The sequence below is a fragment of the Acomys russatus genome, chromosome 3 (assembly GCF_903995435.1).
Source record: "Acomys russatus chromosome 3, mAcoRus1.1, whole genome shotgun sequence".
NCBI classification, from domain to species: domain Eukaryota; kingdom Metazoa; phylum Chordata; class Mammalia; order Rodentia; family Muridae; genus Acomys; species Acomys russatus.
The window spans coordinates 85,761,303-85,778,858 of NC_067139.1; the positions used below are offsets into that span (position 1 = coordinate 85,761,303).

At 43.7% G+C, this 17,556-nt stretch overlaps 1 protein-coding gene across 1 annotated transcript in view; it reads left to right on the forward strand.

Moving 5' to 3' along the window:
• Mphosph8 (M-phase phosphoprotein 8) overlaps positions 1–17,556 on the forward strand; it is a 34,631-nt gene that overhangs the window by 16,678 nt on the left and 397 nt on the right. The window contains exons 6-13 of the mRNA XM_051143178.1: positions 5,422–5,547; positions 5,626–5,714; positions 7,813–7,953; positions 8,886–8,972; positions 10,783–10,937; positions 14,209–14,363; positions 16,199–16,326; positions 17,156–17,239. Of these exons, the coding sequence (XP_050999135.1) occupies positions 5,422–5,547; positions 5,626–5,714; positions 7,813–7,953; positions 8,886–8,972; positions 10,783–10,937; positions 14,209–14,363; positions 16,199–16,326; positions 17,156–17,239 (965 nt within the window). The remainder of the gene's footprint in view (positions 1–5,421; positions 5,548–5,625; positions 5,715–7,812; positions 7,954–8,885; positions 8,973–10,782; positions 10,938–14,208; positions 14,364–16,198; positions 16,327–17,155; positions 17,240–17,556) is intronic.

Here is a 17,556-nt window from a genome sequence, read left to right on the forward strand (position 1 = left end):
AGATGGTAGCGAGCCACGGTGTAGTTACTGAAACTGAACCCCAATTCTGTTCCCCTTACGGGAGCAGCAAGTGCTCTTAATCATTGAGCCATCTCTCCAGACCCTACATTGAAATTTAAAAAAAAAAAAAAAAAAACCAGAATATTTAACATACTCAATGTTCTCGAAAAACCTCATCTCCAGATGTAGGTTTGCATTATGGACTTTTGAAAGGATTTGTCTTGAGGTAGGGTCTTGTGTAGTCTAGGTTGCTTCAAATTAATAATCTTACCTCAGCCTCCCAGGTTCATCACTGCTCCTATAGCATCCAAGCAACAGGTAATGCTTAAAAGATTGCTAAGAATAATCTAAGAGGTAACATAATATCTGTATGGAGAAAACTGCAAAAACATTTCTTGGAAGTCACTGAAACTTGCTTGCCTAAGCTTATGTGAAGGCCTGGGTATCCCCAGCACTGTAAGGAAGCTATTAAAATCTTTTTATACCATTTTTATTAATAGAAAAATGTTTTTACAGATTTGTTATTTACTTTAAACTGATCATAGCCTGCAATTCATAGAATCAAACCACCTAGCATTGGGGAGATCTTGCTCAGTGATATGGTGCAGGGCCCTGATTTCCATCCCCAGCACTGCAAAAACAAAACAATTTCCCGTGGAATTACAAATGCTAACTCTAAGATTTATGTGGAAGACTCAGAAGCTAAATCCAGTTGTGTCAGTAGCGATCAAAGGCTACTATATAAACTGTAGCAGTTGGGCTGGAAAGATGGCTGTTCCTGCACCCACTTGGCTGTTCACAACTGTCAATAGCTCCAGTTCCATGGGATCTTACCCATTCTAGCCTCCGAGGGTAATAGTACATGCACGTGACACACACATACATGCAAGCAAAATACACATACACATGTCTTGGTTTTAATGTAAAAAACCTATTTACTTGACATTAGGAAGGCTGTATTAATTAATTAACACAACAGTCTTCAGTCAGACAAACGCATATCTGTGAGATGGAGAAAAGGAGACAGACACCAGCTGTCTCGTGCTTGTAGAATAAACAAGCTCTAGGTCACTATTTCAGGATAATAGATTATCCACACATGGAACTCATGATTTCCTTACAAGGAAATCAAATCCTTAATATAATAGGGAGACTTCAGATGCTATCCGCCGGCCTCTGCCTCCCGAGCGCTGGGATTAAAGCCGTGCACTGCCACCACCATCACCACCACCACGCCCGCCCGGCTTTTGTTTCTGTCATTGTCTTCCTCCTCTTTTCTTCTTGTTCTTGTTCTTATTCTTCCTATTCCTCCTCTTCTTCCTCTTCCTCCTCTTCCTATTCCTCCTCTTCTTCTTCCTCCTCCTCTTCTTCCTCCTCCTTCCTTTTCTTTCTTCCTTCCTTTTTTTAAAGTAATTTATTTTTATTTTACTTACACTGGTGTTTTGCCTGCATGTGAGGGAATTGGATTGGCAGGAGCAGGAGTTTCGGAGTTTTGTGAGCTGTGAGCTGCCATGTGGGTGCTAGGAATTGAACCTAGGTCCTCTGGAAGAGCAGCCAGTGCTCTTACATGCTGAGCCACCTCTCCAGCCTCTTGTTTTTTGTTTTTGTTTTTTCGAGACAGGGTTTCTCTGTGTAGCCTTGGCTGTCCTGGACTCACTTTGTAGACCAGGCTGGCCTCGAACTCAGAGTGATCCACCTGCCTCTGTGTCCTGGGTGCTGGGATTAAAGGTGTGCACCACCAGGCCCAGCCTCTTGTTTTGTTTTCTTAAAGACAAGATCTTGCTATATTACTCTGACTTGCCTGGAACTCACTGTATAGAGTAGGTGAACCCCAAGCCTGTGACAGTCCTATTGCCTGGAGCTCACTGTATAGACTGGGTGAACCGCAAACCTGTGACAGTCCTATTGCCTGGAGCTCACTGTATAGACTAGGTGAACCCCAAACCTGTGACAGTCCTATTGCCTGGAGCTCACTGTATAGACTGGGTGAACCGCAAACCTGTGACAGTCCTATTGCCTGGAGCTCACTGTATAGACTTAGGTGAACCCCAAGCCTGTGACAGTCCTATTGCCTGGAGCTCACTGTATAGACTGGGTGAACCCCAAACCTGTGACAGTCCTATTGCCTGGAGCTCACTGTATAGACTAGGTGAACCCCAAGCCTGTGACAGTCCTATTGCCTGGAACTCACTGTATAGAGTAGGTGAACCCCAAGCCTGTGACAGTCCTATTGCCTGGAGCTCACTGTATATAGACTGGGTGAACCGCAAACCTGTGACAGTCCTATTGCCTGGAGCTCACTGTATAGAGTAGGTGAACCCCAAGCCTGTGACAGTCCTATTGCCTGGAGCTCACTGTATAGACTGGGTGAACCGCAAACCTGTGACAGTCCTATTGCCTGGAGCTCACTGTATAGACTAGGTGAACCCCAAACCTGTGACAGTCCTATTGCCTGGAACTCACTGTATAGACTAGGTGAACCCCAAACCTGTGACAGTCCTATTGCCTGGAGCTCACTGTATGGACTAAGTGAACCCCAAACCTGTGACAGTCCTATTGCCTGGAGCTCACTGTATAGACTAGGTGAACCCCAAACCTGTGACAGTCCTATTGCCTGGAGCTCACTGTATAGACTGGGTGAACCGCAAACCTGTGACAGTCCTATTGCCTGGAGCTCACTGTATGGACTAGGTGAACCCCAAACCTGTGACAGTCCTGTTTCTGGCTTCTGAATGTTGGGATTATAAGCATGCACCATTGCACCCTATTAGTTGGCTTTTGTTATGTTTGTTTCTTGTTTTGTTTTTTTTCGAGACAGGGTTGCTCTGTATAGTTTTGGCTGTCCAAGACTTGCTTTGTAGACCAGGGTAGCCTCAAACTCATAGCGATCCCCCTGCCTCTGCCTCCTGAGTGCTGGGATTAAAGGCATGTGCCACTGTACCCGGCGTTGTTTCTTGAGAAGGTCTTACACAGCTCAGGTCAAGCCTAGCATAGGTATAGCCCTTACTGCCTCATCCTCTCAAGTGCTAGGATTCTAGGTTTGAGCCACCAGTCTCTGCTCTGGCTTTCATTTTATTAAAGACATTTTAGACTATCCTCAATATGCATATCAGGTATTGTTGCAGTGTAAACATGGGTTGAACAAGTGCTTTCTAGTGTTCAGGGCTTGAGGGCCATTAGCTGTAGGAGTAGACCTTCAGTAGACCTGAGATGTGGCCTGTTGTCCTGTGCGAGCATTTTGCTTCTAGCAGGAAGGGAAGCATCATAAGCAATGATTTGTACTTACATACAGACTGGTTTGCACATAGAGAATAACTTAATGTAAATGGTAGAAGCAATGTGTATCTAAAACGAATGGTCAAAGACAGAAAGACTTAGCAGAGGCATTGGGACGTAGTTCAGTTAGTAGAGGGCTTGCATAGCATGCTCAGAGCCCTGAGTTCTAATCCACTGTACCATGTAACTGAGTCTGGAGGTAACTCATCTGTAATTCCAGCATTTAGGAGACTGAAACAAGGACATCCTGATAAAATAACGCTGCCCCCCCCATTTGTATTTTGCAATTATAGTTTACCTTTGATGTGGATGTTTATCATTTGCCCAAGAAAATTAAAATTTTAGCAATGAAAGAAAAGATTCAGTTATGTACTGACTTGTGTTAAAAGTATACATATTAATCTGGAGTTTTCTTTAAAATAAAAAACAAATAAAACAAAGACCCAAAACAAGAACTAGACCAACCTCTTAACCAAGTGAGCATATATCCAAAGACGTTTCTATCTTAATACAGAGGTGTGTGCACATCTGTGTTCATAGTCTCCCAGTTCACAACAACTAGGAAGTGGAATTAACCTAGAAATGGAATCAACTGATGAGGAGACAAAGAAAATGTGCTACATGCACACAATAGAGTATTACTCAGCTATAAAGAAAAATGAAATTTGCATGAAAATAAGTGGAACTAGAAAAAAGTTTATTGGGCGAGGTCACACGGTGGGGGGGACCCCAGATGCCACATGCTCTCTTTGTAATCAGAGTCATAGCTTCAAATCCTCTGGGAGTTTATCATACAATACATGTAGAACCCTGAGCAGTAGCAACAGGCTCTTGGTGGGGGCTGTGGGGAGGGGAATAGTAGAATATAAGTGAAAGTGGAAAGGGGGAGAGCTGGAGAGTTGGTTCAGCTGGTGAGAGCACCAGCTGCTCTTCCAAAGGTCCTGAATTCAGTTCCCAGCAGCCACATAGTGGCTCACAACTATCTATAATGAGATCTAGCGCCCTCTTCTGGTGTAAATGCAGGCAAAACACTGTATAGTTAATCAATCAATCATAAAAAATAAAAAAAAGAAAGAAAAAGAAAAAAAGAGCACTGGCTGCTCTTCCAAAGGAGCCAGGTTCAATTCCCAGCACCCACATGGCAGCTCACACCTGTCTGTAATTCCAGTTTTAGGGGATCTGACACCATCACACACACATACAAGCAGGCAGAATACCAATGTACATAAAATAAAAATCAATAAGTCATTAAAGAAAAAAGTAGAGAGGGAGAAAACTAAAGGTAAGATAGTTCAAGTAGATAGTGGAGCCAGGGGAAGACTTGAAAAAGCTACTTGAGTACCCGTGACTTTGCAATTCAAGTAAAAATATAAGAAGGTTTAGTTGAATATATGTGATATGAAAGAACAGGAGAGGGAGTGGCATGAGGTAAGGTTTTAGCTGAGATGTGGGGGGTGGGAGAGAGGACAGAGACGGGGGTGGGATGGCTTAGCTAAAAAAAAAAACCTATGAAACTTACTAGTTTATAAGCTGATTAAAAACAAAAAATTAGCACTCGGGAGGCATAGGCAGGCGGATTGCTGTGAGTTCGAGGCCAGCCTGGTCTACAAAGTGAGTCCAGAATGGCCAAGGCTACACAGAGAAACCCTATCTCAAAAAACAAAACAAAACAAAACAAAAAAATTAAGCCAGGTGATGGTACTCACACTTTTAATCCCAGCACTCAGGAGGCAGAGGCAGGGGGATCGCTATGAGTTTGAGGCTACCCTGGTCTACAAAGCAAGTCTTGGACAGCCAAGACTATACAGAGCAACCTGGACTACAGAGCAAATTCAGGAACAGCCAAGGTTATACAGTGAAACCCTGTCTCAAAACCCTCACAAAGTAAGATAATAAAAAATAATTTTTTTCTTTGAGACAGGGTTTCTCTATGTAGCCTTGGCTGGTCCTGGACTCGCTTTATAGACCAGGCTGGCCTCGAACTCACAAAAGATCCACCTGCCTCCGCCTCTTAAGTGCTGGGAATAGGTGTGCACCACCACTCCTGGCTAAAAGAATAAAATGTAAATGTAGTATGCATAAAAATTTTGTCTTTTGATAGTGCTCCATAGGATTGCATATTAATGATGCCTTTGTGTGCTCTAGACGGCAGGCAGCAGATTTTGAATTTGGGTATGGACCTACAGTTGGAGTGGATGAAAATAGAAGATTTCCAAAAGCATCTTGATGGAGAAGATGAGACCTTGAGCACAACAAATAAGATTACAAGTAGTGAGTGATTGGCAAATTATTTGGCTCTTCCACAAATCTAATTTATAAAATCTAATACTACCTTTCCTTTCATTATAGATATGTTGAGGGATGCTGTGAAAAATGGAGATTATATTGCTGTGAAGGTCGCACTGAACTCAAATGAAGAATATAACTTGGATCAAGAGGTATTGTGTTTGATGGGGGACAGATCTCACAAAGAAGCATGGAAAATAGTTCAGGCACAATATGGTAGTTAGGTTATTTTCCTAGAAAAGTAATACATGTTCACTCTAGATTGTGTAATAGTCCATTAGAGTCCTTGAGATTTCAGGCTCTCCCAAATGACTGGTTTAGTGATGTATTATTTATTTTTCTGTTGCTATAATAAAATGCTATGACCAGAAGCAACTTAAGGAAGAGTCTGTGGGCAAACAGTTCTAGAGATGACTCCATCGTGGTAGGGCGTCGTGGCAGCAACAGGTGTGGTAGCAGAAGCAGGAAGCTGTGAGCTCACCTCCTCTAACACAAAGTGTAGATCAGAGCGTAAACTGGAAGTAGGGCAAGCCTGTATCAGTGCATGCGTCCCCAGCACGGCCGCCCCTACTGGAAAACAAGTGTTTAAATACTTGAGTCTATAGGGGACAGTTCTTACTCAAATCATGTCTGGGGATGTACTGTAGTGGTAAGGAGTGTAAAAGAGCTTCCCTTTTTATGAGGCTATTATATGTTTTTGAAAGTAGCTTGTATATAATAATTACCCAGTTTTTAATGTCACTCAAAATTTTTCTTACCAATGTGTATGAACTTTTGGTTTTTGTTTTTACATGGAAGCATATTAGGTATTTGTTTGTTCAGTTGTTTTGTTTAAGATTTATTTCTTATGTATACAGTGTTCTGCCTGCACGTACACCTGTAGGCCATATGTAAGAGGGCACCAGATCGATCTCATTATAGATGGTTGTGAGCCACCATGTGGTTGCTGGGAATTGAACTCAGGACCTTTGGAAGAGCAGCCAGTGCTCTTAACCTGAGCCATCTCTCCAGCCCCAAGCATATTAGTTTTTTACCTCTGGTTTTTAGGTGAGATCTGAATTGTTAGGAGTTTTTCTTTTTTTATCCTTTTGAAACAGAGTCTCATTATATAGCCCAGGCTAGCCTCGGATGTGTTGTGATTCTCTTGTGTAAATGTCTCAAGTACATCTGGCTCTAGAAATTTTTATATTTATATAGGTTCTTCTGTTGAATATATTTTATGATATTTAAGTGTTTCATCTTTAGACAAGATTATATGATTATATTCTCAGAGGTTTTGATTTGGTTTGGTTTGGTGTGGTTTTTTTCAAGGTAGGGTTTCTTTGTTTAGCCTTGGCTGTCCTGGAACTCACTCTGTAGACCAGGCTGGCCTCTAACTCAGATCTGCCACCATACCTGGCCTCATTTATGAAACTCTTTAATCTGGTCATTTTAAACAATGCTTTGGATTTCATAGAGAGCTGAGCATCTGCCTCAATTTGCCATTCTTTTTATACCAAGAAAAAGTGATAAGAAATTTGTTACAGGGAATTTATTTAATTTTTGAGATTAATTTTTCTATGTATTTTATTTTATATGGGTATTTTATCTACATGTATGTCTATATACCAAAAGAGGGCATCAGATCCCATGGAACTACAGTTATAGATGGTTGTAAGTTACAATGTGGGTGCTGGAAATTGAACTCAAGACCTCCGCAAGAACAGCTGGTATACTTAGCTGTTAAGCCCTCTCTCCAGGCCCAGCATTTGAGGAAAACAGTGGCCTCTCTATGTGCATGCACACATGCGCATACACATGCCTCACCCTCATGAACACATACACAGAACATCCTAAAGATTTTAGTTTCTGATTACTTAGTAGAATATTTTAATAAGCAACCTAACCTAAGTGGATGCTTAAGTCAATGTGCTTTAGTGATTTTTCCCTTAAAAATATCTTGACAGAAAAGACTCGCTTTTAAAATGTTTCTGACTAAAGACTAACATGATCCTTCTGATAAGAATAATGGTGGCCGCTATTTGATCACTGCCCCTGAGTGGAGAGGCCCTGTGGGAACCCAGATGAAGGGGATGCAGGCTATCCAGATGAGACCTGATAGGCTGTGGGTCAGATGGGGGGGGGGCAGGAAGTTGAGAGTTGGGAGTACAATCGGGATGTAATGTGAATTAATAATGATGATGATAATAATAGAAAATCCTTTAAAAAAAAAAAAGACTAACATGGTTTCTCATTAATGAACTGTCACAGGACTCTAGTGGGATGACACTGGTGATGTTGGCTGCAGCAGGGGGGCAGGACGACCTCCTGAGACTCCTTATCACCAAAGGTGCAAAAGTGAATGGGCGCCAGAGAAACGGGACCACAGCCCTCATTCATGCTGCTGAGAAGGTTTGGGACTTGACTGCATAAAGGACACTAAGAATGGTTGTTTTGTAGTACAAGATAAAGGTCATATGTCACGTAGTCTTACTGTATTTTTCGGACCATAAGACGCACTTCCCACCCCCAAAAGTGGGGGGGGGCCCGATTAGGGTGCACCTTATGGTCCAATTGCTGTTTTTCTGCTCTAAAAACTGGGTACATTCAGCCCCCACCCCCAGACAGGGTTTCTTTGTGTAGCCTTGGCTGTCCTGGACTTGCTTTGTAGACCAGGCCTCGAACTCACTGCGATCTGCCTGCCTCTTCCTCCCCAGTGCTGGGAAAACTGGGTACATCTTATGGTCCAAAAAATACGGTGTTTTGTGGTTTCAGTGGGTCTGTGACATATGATTTAATTTTTGCTATTAGGAGTACTTTATACTCAGGTTCAAAATTTGACTTACCTAGTTGGTAATTTATAATGAGTGCAAGCTCGACTTTTCACTGCCGGTATTTATTTCAATATTAAATTATTTAGAGGACTCACATGTAGAATTTCTCAGACAGAAGCCAGGGAGTAGGCTGCAGCGGCATTTGCTGACAGATCAGTGAGGGACCCAGCTCGGCAGTTGGGCTCCTGCAGCCACAGTGAAGAGTCGGGGATGGTGGCCAGTCACCTGCATGAAGTTGAGTCTGCTGAGTCTTTTTCCTGATTGCAAAACATCTAGAAAGCCGGGCGTGGTGGCGCACGCCTTTAATCCCAGCACTCGGGAGGCAGAGGCGGGCGGATCGCTGTGAGTTCGAGGCCAGCCTAGTCTACAAAGCGAGTCCAGGACAGCCAAGGCTAACACAGAGAGACCCTGTCTCGAAAAACCAAAAAAAAAAAAAAGCAAAACATCTAGAAGATAGCTCTGTCTTTTCAAGAATTCTTGGAATTAAATTTGTTTCTTGTTTTTTAATAGAACTTTCTAACCACTGTGGCTATTCTTTTGGAAGCTGGAGCTTTCGTAAATGCTCAGCAAAGCAATGGTGAGACTGCACTCATGAAAGTAAGTCTTCAGCTTCGCACTGGGTGTTCATGTTGGTGCTGCAGACTGGGAAAGCATAGGAGCAAGGTTGTCCCTGGGCTGCCGCAGCTCCTGCGTAGTACAGGTGCATCAGCAGAGCAGGAGGGTATGGGAGGATCAGTGAGGTACAGAATACTCAGTCTGCAGGACGGAGCAAGAGTCATGGGGTGGGCGCGGTGGGCGCTGAGTTAGAAGAGACGTGTCAGCAGCAGGTGGGGGGATGGGGCTGCAGGTGTTCAGTGAATGAGAACTCCGCTAGACTAGAAGGTGCTGGAAAAAGGCAAACAAATCCAGGGTTGCAGAGTGTAATTTATTAGAGATTTACAGATGGATGCATGGATGTCTTGAATGGCTTCTAGACAAATGGATTCTCATTCCCCAAGGCAGAAGAAAGAGTTTGTCTGCTAAGCTAGACAGAGATAGGCTTTCCTAGAAGCAATTAATATGGCCAATGCCAGTTAAACTGACATCAGAGGTCTGTTATTCAGCTTAATGACTTTGTCTAGAGGAATCTGTAATGTGACAAAGGTGCCCCAAAGCCTCAGTGGCAGAACAACCAGGATTTCTGTAGTCACCTAAAAGGGTGCTCAGCATCCATCTCCACAGGTTTAGAGGCCTGGGAGTAGAGAAGAAAGACAATGTGCTCTCGTTATTGTGTATTTGGTGAAGCCATCTCCTTTGGAATTATGGCTTACATGTATTTGAGCTGAAGGTTGTTGAATTGAATCTGCTGCTGCTCCCAACTACCCTGCATGTACCTGTGTGTACCTGCATGTACCTCACTGGCCTCTGCCCCGAGCAGCTCATTCTTCTTCAGTAGTTCCAGGTTTCTGGATCACAGTGCTGCTAATACTCAGCAGAGCCAGGTGTCCATAGATGTCTTATCTCTTCCCTTAGGTACAGCCTTGCATAAGCTATGATGTAAGCAGGGATTTGTCTGCAGTACCAGGTTCCACTCTGTTGGGCATGAGCAGTCATTGCACCACAACCTCAGGCTTGTCCTGAACCCGGTGTTCTAATATAACCTGATTTGGGTTTGTGTAAACAGTCTGAGATTTTGTCTTTAGTCTTTCTTGTGTGTCTGTGTGGCCCATTAGAGTACTGCCTTACTGAGAAACTAGTGGACAATAGACACTTGCCTCTTAGAAAGAAGAGCACAGGAATGGGGATACCACCATTTTCTATGGAACTATTTGGCATTGGGTGTGTTCTGAGGACACTTGGGAGACTGAGAAGGAAGCGCCCAGATTAAAGGATGGGCTCGTTCTAATGTTCAGTGGGGAGAGTGGATTCAGGAAAAGACGAGCAGTTTGCAGACTTGTCTGGAGGTTCCTGAAGTGAAGTAATTAATGTTAGTCTACCTAAATAATGTCAGGGATCAAGTGAGCATTTTAGAGATTGAATTCACAAAACAGAAAAGATGATAGCTGATTTTCCTGAGTCCTGCCAGGGAGCTCTGGCAGCCAAAGGCAAGTTGGAGCTGGGCATCAGCTGTGAGAAGGCACCGTTGTAAGGTGAAGCAGGCCCTGAGAGGGACGGGCAGGACTGTGGATGACGGTCTGGAGAGCCTGGACAGGTGTCAGTGTGTGCCCTGGGGACTAAGCTCCTCCTCACAGCACTCTGTATACTTCCTCGGTGCTCCTTTGTTGCTGATGTGTGCTAAGACTTGGTCCCAGATGGGTTCCTTTCCTGTGTTACACTTTGTCCTCTTGAAAAAGAGCTGCCAGACATGTGTGGAGAAACTGAAGTCACTATGGTTTACAATAAGAAATGCCACTCTTTTCTGACTTAGGCATGCAAAAGAGGAAATTCAGACATTGTGAGCCTTGTGATTGAATGGGGAGCGGACTGCAACATTTTGTCAAAACACCAAAATAGTGCATTATACTTTGCAAAACAGTGTAACAATGTGCTTGTCTATGAACTGCTGAAGAGCCACTTGGAGACGTAAGTGTCAGGTGTATATACCATGGTTCAGTCAGTGGGATAACAGCTATTTGAAGATAGCATATTTGGAATGGTTCACGTAGGAAAATGTTTAAGAAGATTATCCTGTTGTGTTTCTTGTTTTAGTAGATTGTGAATTTAGTGGCATATGTATTACTTTTGTACAATTTACAAAAATCATAGAAAACCCTGGAAACATCTTTAAATGATAAGTCTAAGAGCTGATGTAGCTGGTTAAAGTGCAGAGCCCTGAATTTGGCCCTCAACACTTCTTTTAAAGCAAGCATGGTGGCATGCGCCTGTAACAGCAGCACCTAGGAGCTCAGGGACAGAAGGCCTAGAGGTCAGGGTCGTCCTTGGCTGCACAGCTAGCTCACGGCCAGTCTAGACTATGTAAACTCTTTCTCAAAAAAGTTAAGTCTACTCTTACATTGGCTAACAGTTGGTGTGCACATGTGTGTGCGTGTGGAGAACAGAGGCGGACATTGTGTCTTCCTCACTTTCTCTCTACCCTATTCAAGTGCATTATTTTTTCAAGTCTATTCTAAACCGTATTTTGTAATAAGTTAATGTTTCTATCACTGAAGAATTCTTTTGATGCGCTAGGGTGTCCTCTGTGGTAAAGCTTTTGCCTAGCGTGTGTAAGCCTTCAGTTCTATCCCCAGGTCCACACGACAACAAAATTATTTGGCAATACCTGCCATAAACACTGCAAGGGAAGATGAGGTGCACACTATTCTCCGAGGTCCCTGGTGAGACAGCCGGGGAGAAACACCCTCAATTTTAGGCAGGGGACTGTGTTGTATCTTGCGTTCTGTGTGTTCCTGACAACCTGCCTAAACAATCTCTTGGGAGGCAGAGGCAGGTAGATCTCTGTGAGTTTGAGGCCAGCCTGGTCTATGAAGCGAGTTCCAGGGCAGAAAGGACATTTGGGACAGGGAGAGCTATTACACAGAGAAACCTTGTTTGTTTGTTTTTTTTTTTTTTTAAGACTCTCTGGAAGAGCATGGTGGCGCACGCCTTTAATCCCAGTACTCGGTGGGGAGAGGGGGGAAGGCAGGCAGATCTCAAAGTTGAAGGCAAGCCAGGTCTACACACTCCAGGACAGCCAAGACTACACGGAGGAACCCTATCTCAAAAAGCAAACAAAAAAAGACAAATACCTGGAAGCCAGTTCATCCCTTTTTTTCTCTGAACACATCAGGTAATTGCAGAGAGCCTGTCAGTGAGGTGGGCAGCCATCTTCCTTTGCTCAGGTTTGAGGAGAGCGCCATTTCTAATTTTTCACTCATGCGCTAGATAAGTGCTAAGTGAATTTTTTTTGCCAGACACTTTTCTTTTTTTAAATATATTTTATTAAAAAGATAAAATAAAATATATTTTATTAATTTATTTATATTACATCTCAATTGTTATCCCATCCCTTGTATCCTCCCATTCCTCCCTCCCTCCCATTTTCCCCTTACTCCCCTCCCCTATGATTATGACTGAGAGGGACCTCCTCCCCCTGTATATGCTCATAGGGTATCAAGTCTCTTCTTGCTAGCCTGCTATCCTTCCTCTGATTGCTACCAGGCCTCCCCATCCAGGGGACGTGATCAAGCCAGACACTGTTTTAAAGCTTATATTATGAAGACGGAGTAGAAGTTGCCCTTGTACAACTCAAATGGCTGAAAAGGAAATTGAAAGGCCAGAGTAGTTCCTTTTCACAAAGATGGTGCTGAATTGTGTGCTCAGCTATAATTGCAGCTACTCGGGCAGCTAAAGTGTACAATTGCAAACTCAAGCCCTACTTGGGCTACAAAATGAGTTCAAGGCCAGTGTGGGGGCAATGTAGTTAAATTCCTACTTCAACATGGACAGTGAAGAAAGGCTGAAGAGATGGCTTAGTGGTAAATGTGCTTGCTGTGCAACCCTGAGTTTAGTGAACAAGGTGGGTGTGCGTGATCTCATTCACACCTGTAACCACAGCGTTGAGATGTTGGAGACTGCAGGTTGCTGGGGGTTGCTCTGGCTGCCAATCTAACTGGATAGTTCCAGATTTAGGGAGAAAACTGCTTTGAAGGAATAGGGCAGAGAGTGGTAATGATGAAACACAATGCTGGCCTCTGGCCTCCCCGTGGGTATGTGGCGCACACCTTTAATCCCACCAGAGAGGCAGAGGCATGCAGAATCAATGTGAGTTTGAGGCCAGCCTGGTCTACATAGCGAATCCAGGACAGCCAGGGCTTGAAGAGGAGGGAGGAGGAGGAGGAGACCACCACAGTTTCTAAAAGGTGAGACTAGGGCTAGGGATATAGCTCAGTGGTAGAACAGTTGTTTTAGACGTGTGCAGGGCCTAGGAACTGGGGGAAAGGTCTGGAAGCAGTTACTGGGCAGCCTTTATGGCATTGTACAGTGTAAGTACATCTTTGGGTGCTTCCCATTTGCAAGGAGATAGAAGCAAGGTCTCACGTATTCCAGGCTAGCCTCAAACTCACTGTAGTTGAGCTGGCCTTCAACTTTGTTGTTGTTGTTTTGAGACAGAGTTTCTCTGTAACCTTGGCTGTCCTGGACTCCTTTTGTAGACCAGGCTGGCCTTGGAACTCAATACTGATATGCCTGCTTCTGCTCCCCCCCCACTGGGATTAAAGGCATGCACCACCACCACCACCACGCTTCCCCACCTCGCCCTTTTTTAATACTTTATTTGCCCTTGAACTTTTGATCTTCCTTGTCTTCCTCCTAAGTACTAGGTACATGTCCTCATGCTTGGTTCATGTGGTGGTCATCAGCCCTGGGCTTCATGCATGCTGGGCAATTGAGCTACACCCCTCCCCTAACATGCATACTTTAAATCTTAATCGTACAGTTGGGTACAGTGTGATCATACAGTGCACAATACCTAACGGTCAACTCAGGGTAACTGAAGTTTTTAAATTTGGTGACAATAATTGCAGTACACCTACATTAAAAGTTTCAGGGGCTGGAGACTTCAGCGCAGCTGAACTGGTCCCTGCTCTTTCAAGGGACCCAGGTTCAAAGCCAGCACCCACATGGCAGTTCACAATTGTCTGTAATTTCAGTCCCAAGAGACCTGACACTCTCACAGAGACTACATGGAAGCAGAAAACACACACACACACAATTTAAAAAAAAAAAAAAGGTTTTTAGAGATAGGCCTCACTTTAGCCCAAGCTGGTCTCAAACTAATGGTAGTCCTCCATGAGCATTCCGAGGTCTGAGTGCACGCCCACCTATTACATCATCGTCTTCCCTCTTCTCTCACTAGACTGTCCAGAGTTGCAGAAGAAACGATCAAGGACTATTTTGAATCTCGCCTTGCTCTATTGGAACCTGTTTTCCCAATAGCATGTCACCGGCTCTGTGAAGGGCCAGATTTCTCAACAGATTTCAATTACAAGCCCCCTCAGAACATACCAGAAGGTAAGTATATGTCCCTTCAAACTTAGTCTGTAAGCATGAGTTTGGTCCTAAGTAAAACCTTTAACAGAACTTTAACAGACACCACTGAGGTAGCTGGACCTGCCACTGTGAGTCCTCTTTAAGATACAGTGTGGGGCCAGGCATGGTGACATACTCCTTTAATCCCAGCACTCAGGAGGCAGAGACAGGTGGATTGCTCTGAGTTCGAGGCCAGCCTGGTCTACAAAGTGAGTCCAGCACGGTCAAGGCTACACAGAGAAACCCTGTCTTGAAAAACCAAAAAAAAAAAAAAAAAAAAAAAAGAAAATGAGAATTTTAAGGTTATCTTTCTGAGGCTATCCTGGGCTACTTGAGAATCCTGTAAAAGATTATTAAAGGGAACAAGCTTTATGTCATTCATAGCCAATTTGATTTTAGTTTTTTTGAGACAGGGTTTCTCTGTGTAAATAGCGTTGGCTGTCCTGGCACTCTTTGTAGACTAGGCAGGCCTTGAACTCAGAGATCCACCTGCCTCTACCTCCTGAATTCTGGGATTAAAGGCATGGGCCACCACGCCCTTAGTTTTAATAATTTTAGGTAGGGTCTCTGTGTAGCCTAGGCTTGTCTTGAACTCCTGACAGTACTCCTTTCTCATAAGTACTGGGCTTACAATACCATGACTGGCTCATGATTTGTAGCTTTGAATATTATGGGCCTTAAGCATTGCAGGGAGGGGGCTTTGGCATGTTTTGTTTTGTTTTAACCATGTCTATTTTCTGCCTGCACGTACACCTGCACACTATAAGAGGGCACCATCTCTCTCTACAGATGGCTGTGAGCCATGTGGTTGCTGGGAATTGAACTCAGGACCTGTTCTTTACTTTTCCCTATTTACTATTCTGTTTTTTTGTTTTGTCTCTTTTTATAGCCTTGGCTGTCCTGTGGACTCAGAAACCCACCTGCCTCTACCTCCCTGAGTGCTGGGATTACAGGTGTGCACTACCTCACCCAGCTTCTTCTGGAACCTTGTAAGACAGAAATATAAGGCTCTGATTAAACTTATAATCTGTTTTAGACAGATCCCAACAGCAGACTCAAAGGCTCAGCCTGGCCATTCTGTTGCTACTCCATGCACATGGAAAGGACCTAGGAGACAGCTCAGTAGTACAACACTTGCCTTAACTTTCACAAGATCTTCAGTTCAGTTCCAACCACCACGAAACATTCTTTAATGAGGCTTTTGATTCCTAAGCAGTACGACCATTTGCCTGGCTATAATTACATAGAGTCACATGCATTTCTATCTGCTAAACCATCTTGCTGGCTCCCAGATTTTTGGGCTTTTGTAGTGCTGTAGAGAAGACTTGGAGTGTTATACCTTTTTTAAAAAATTGAAATAGAAATTCTTACCACTAAGACTTTGGAGAGCCTACATGGTAGGAGAGAACCAGCTCCCATAAATTGTCCTCTGACTACCACACATTGGTATCAAATCATATAAATTTCATTGTTTCAAAAACACAGTAGCTAAGGCTGGAGAGATGGCTCAGCAGTGAGAGCATTTACATTTGTTACTCTTGAAAAGGACCTAGATTCTGCTCCTGTCACTGGCATGACGGCTCATAAGTAGTTTACTTCAGTTCCTTTTCTGATCTCCACCGGCAGCAGACACGCAGGCGTTTCAAATAAAGACTAAAAGATACATAAAACTTTTATCTCCCATGAGGTTACTTGGACTAGGTCTCGAGATCTGTGGTTTGAAAACTGTAGGGTAGATACAGTGTTGTGAGGAGAGGTCAGCAGGGATGACCCCCAACCCACACGCTGCATTAACCTCCTCTCTCTCCCTCCTTCAGGCTCTGGTGTCCTGCTCTTTATTTTCCATGCAAACTTTTTGGGTAAAGAAGTTATTGCTCGGCTCTGCGGTCCATGCAGTGTACAAGCTGTAGTTTTAAATGATAAATTTCAACTACCTGTATTTCTGGTAAGATTCTTGAAAGTTATCAGGCTTAGCAACAAGCACCTTTATCCACTCAGCCCAAGATAAGGGACTTGTTACCCAGCCCAGGCTCCTGCTGCCCTGACCTTACTGCAGTCCTTTCACCTCTCTGCCTGCGGCATTCAGTAGCCAACCCATCATAATTCTGAGGCTGGGGAAATGTTTCCAGTTATAGAAGACCTATGTAAATACTGAATGTGTATCGTAGCCCATCTGTCAGCTGTCTGACAAGTTTGATTGACAGAAACTGCCTATAAAGGATGATTCCAACCTTGGACTTCGGCATTTGTCACACATGCCATGTATACCCATACGTACACGTGTCCCCACATAGGTGCAACATGCCGTGTATACACACACACACACAAAGAATGGAGAGGAAAATGCTCAATCAATATAGTGAGATACAGTTTATTATAAAGAAGATCCAAGTTTTGTTTTAAAATATTTTAATGTTCATTTATTCACTTTAAATGGTGCTACCATGTGCTCTACAGTTTGAGAAGAAACTCTTAGGCCGGAGAACAAGAAGTTTCCATGATGCCAGTGGTTAAGTAAGGCTGCTGCCACACTAGCTATAAAGAGGGAGTTGATGCTCTTACCTGATGGGCACACCATCACTCCGTTTTGCACTTGTGGAATTCTTAGGAAGGCTAAATTAAGCATTCTATTGAATGTAGTCATATTTCTGTGCTTGTGCTGTGTTTCTTGTGTTTTTTTTTTTTAAAAACCTGCAAAATTCACAGGTCTAAGTCCCGTGAAGGCGCTAGGGTTTGGGGATGTGAGTTAAACCCCGACTCTCTCTCTTCTCTAGGATAGTCACTTTGTTTACTCATTCAGCCCTGTTGCCGGCCCCAATAAGCTGTTTATAAGGTTGACCGAAGCACCCTTTGCCAAGGTGAGAAATCTTTGCTTTATATTTACTGCTACTGCTTAAGTTAATACTTGTATAACCCTTGAGTGTCTGGAAATGCTTGTGCACATGGTGCACACAAGTCCTCTGTACTCGGGTGGGTGTTGGGCACATTCCTGGCTGAAGGTTCAGTCTGAGGCATCCCTGCTGCTGCTATGTCGCTAGGCACATTTAGCAAGTCTCCATATGAAGACAAGCTGATAATGGTCATCTACTAGAGTAACTTAGGGGCTGTCTTCCTAGGCCCTTGTACTACAAATAGCAATAATGTTCTTAAAAGGTGGAGCTGTGTATGTACTGAC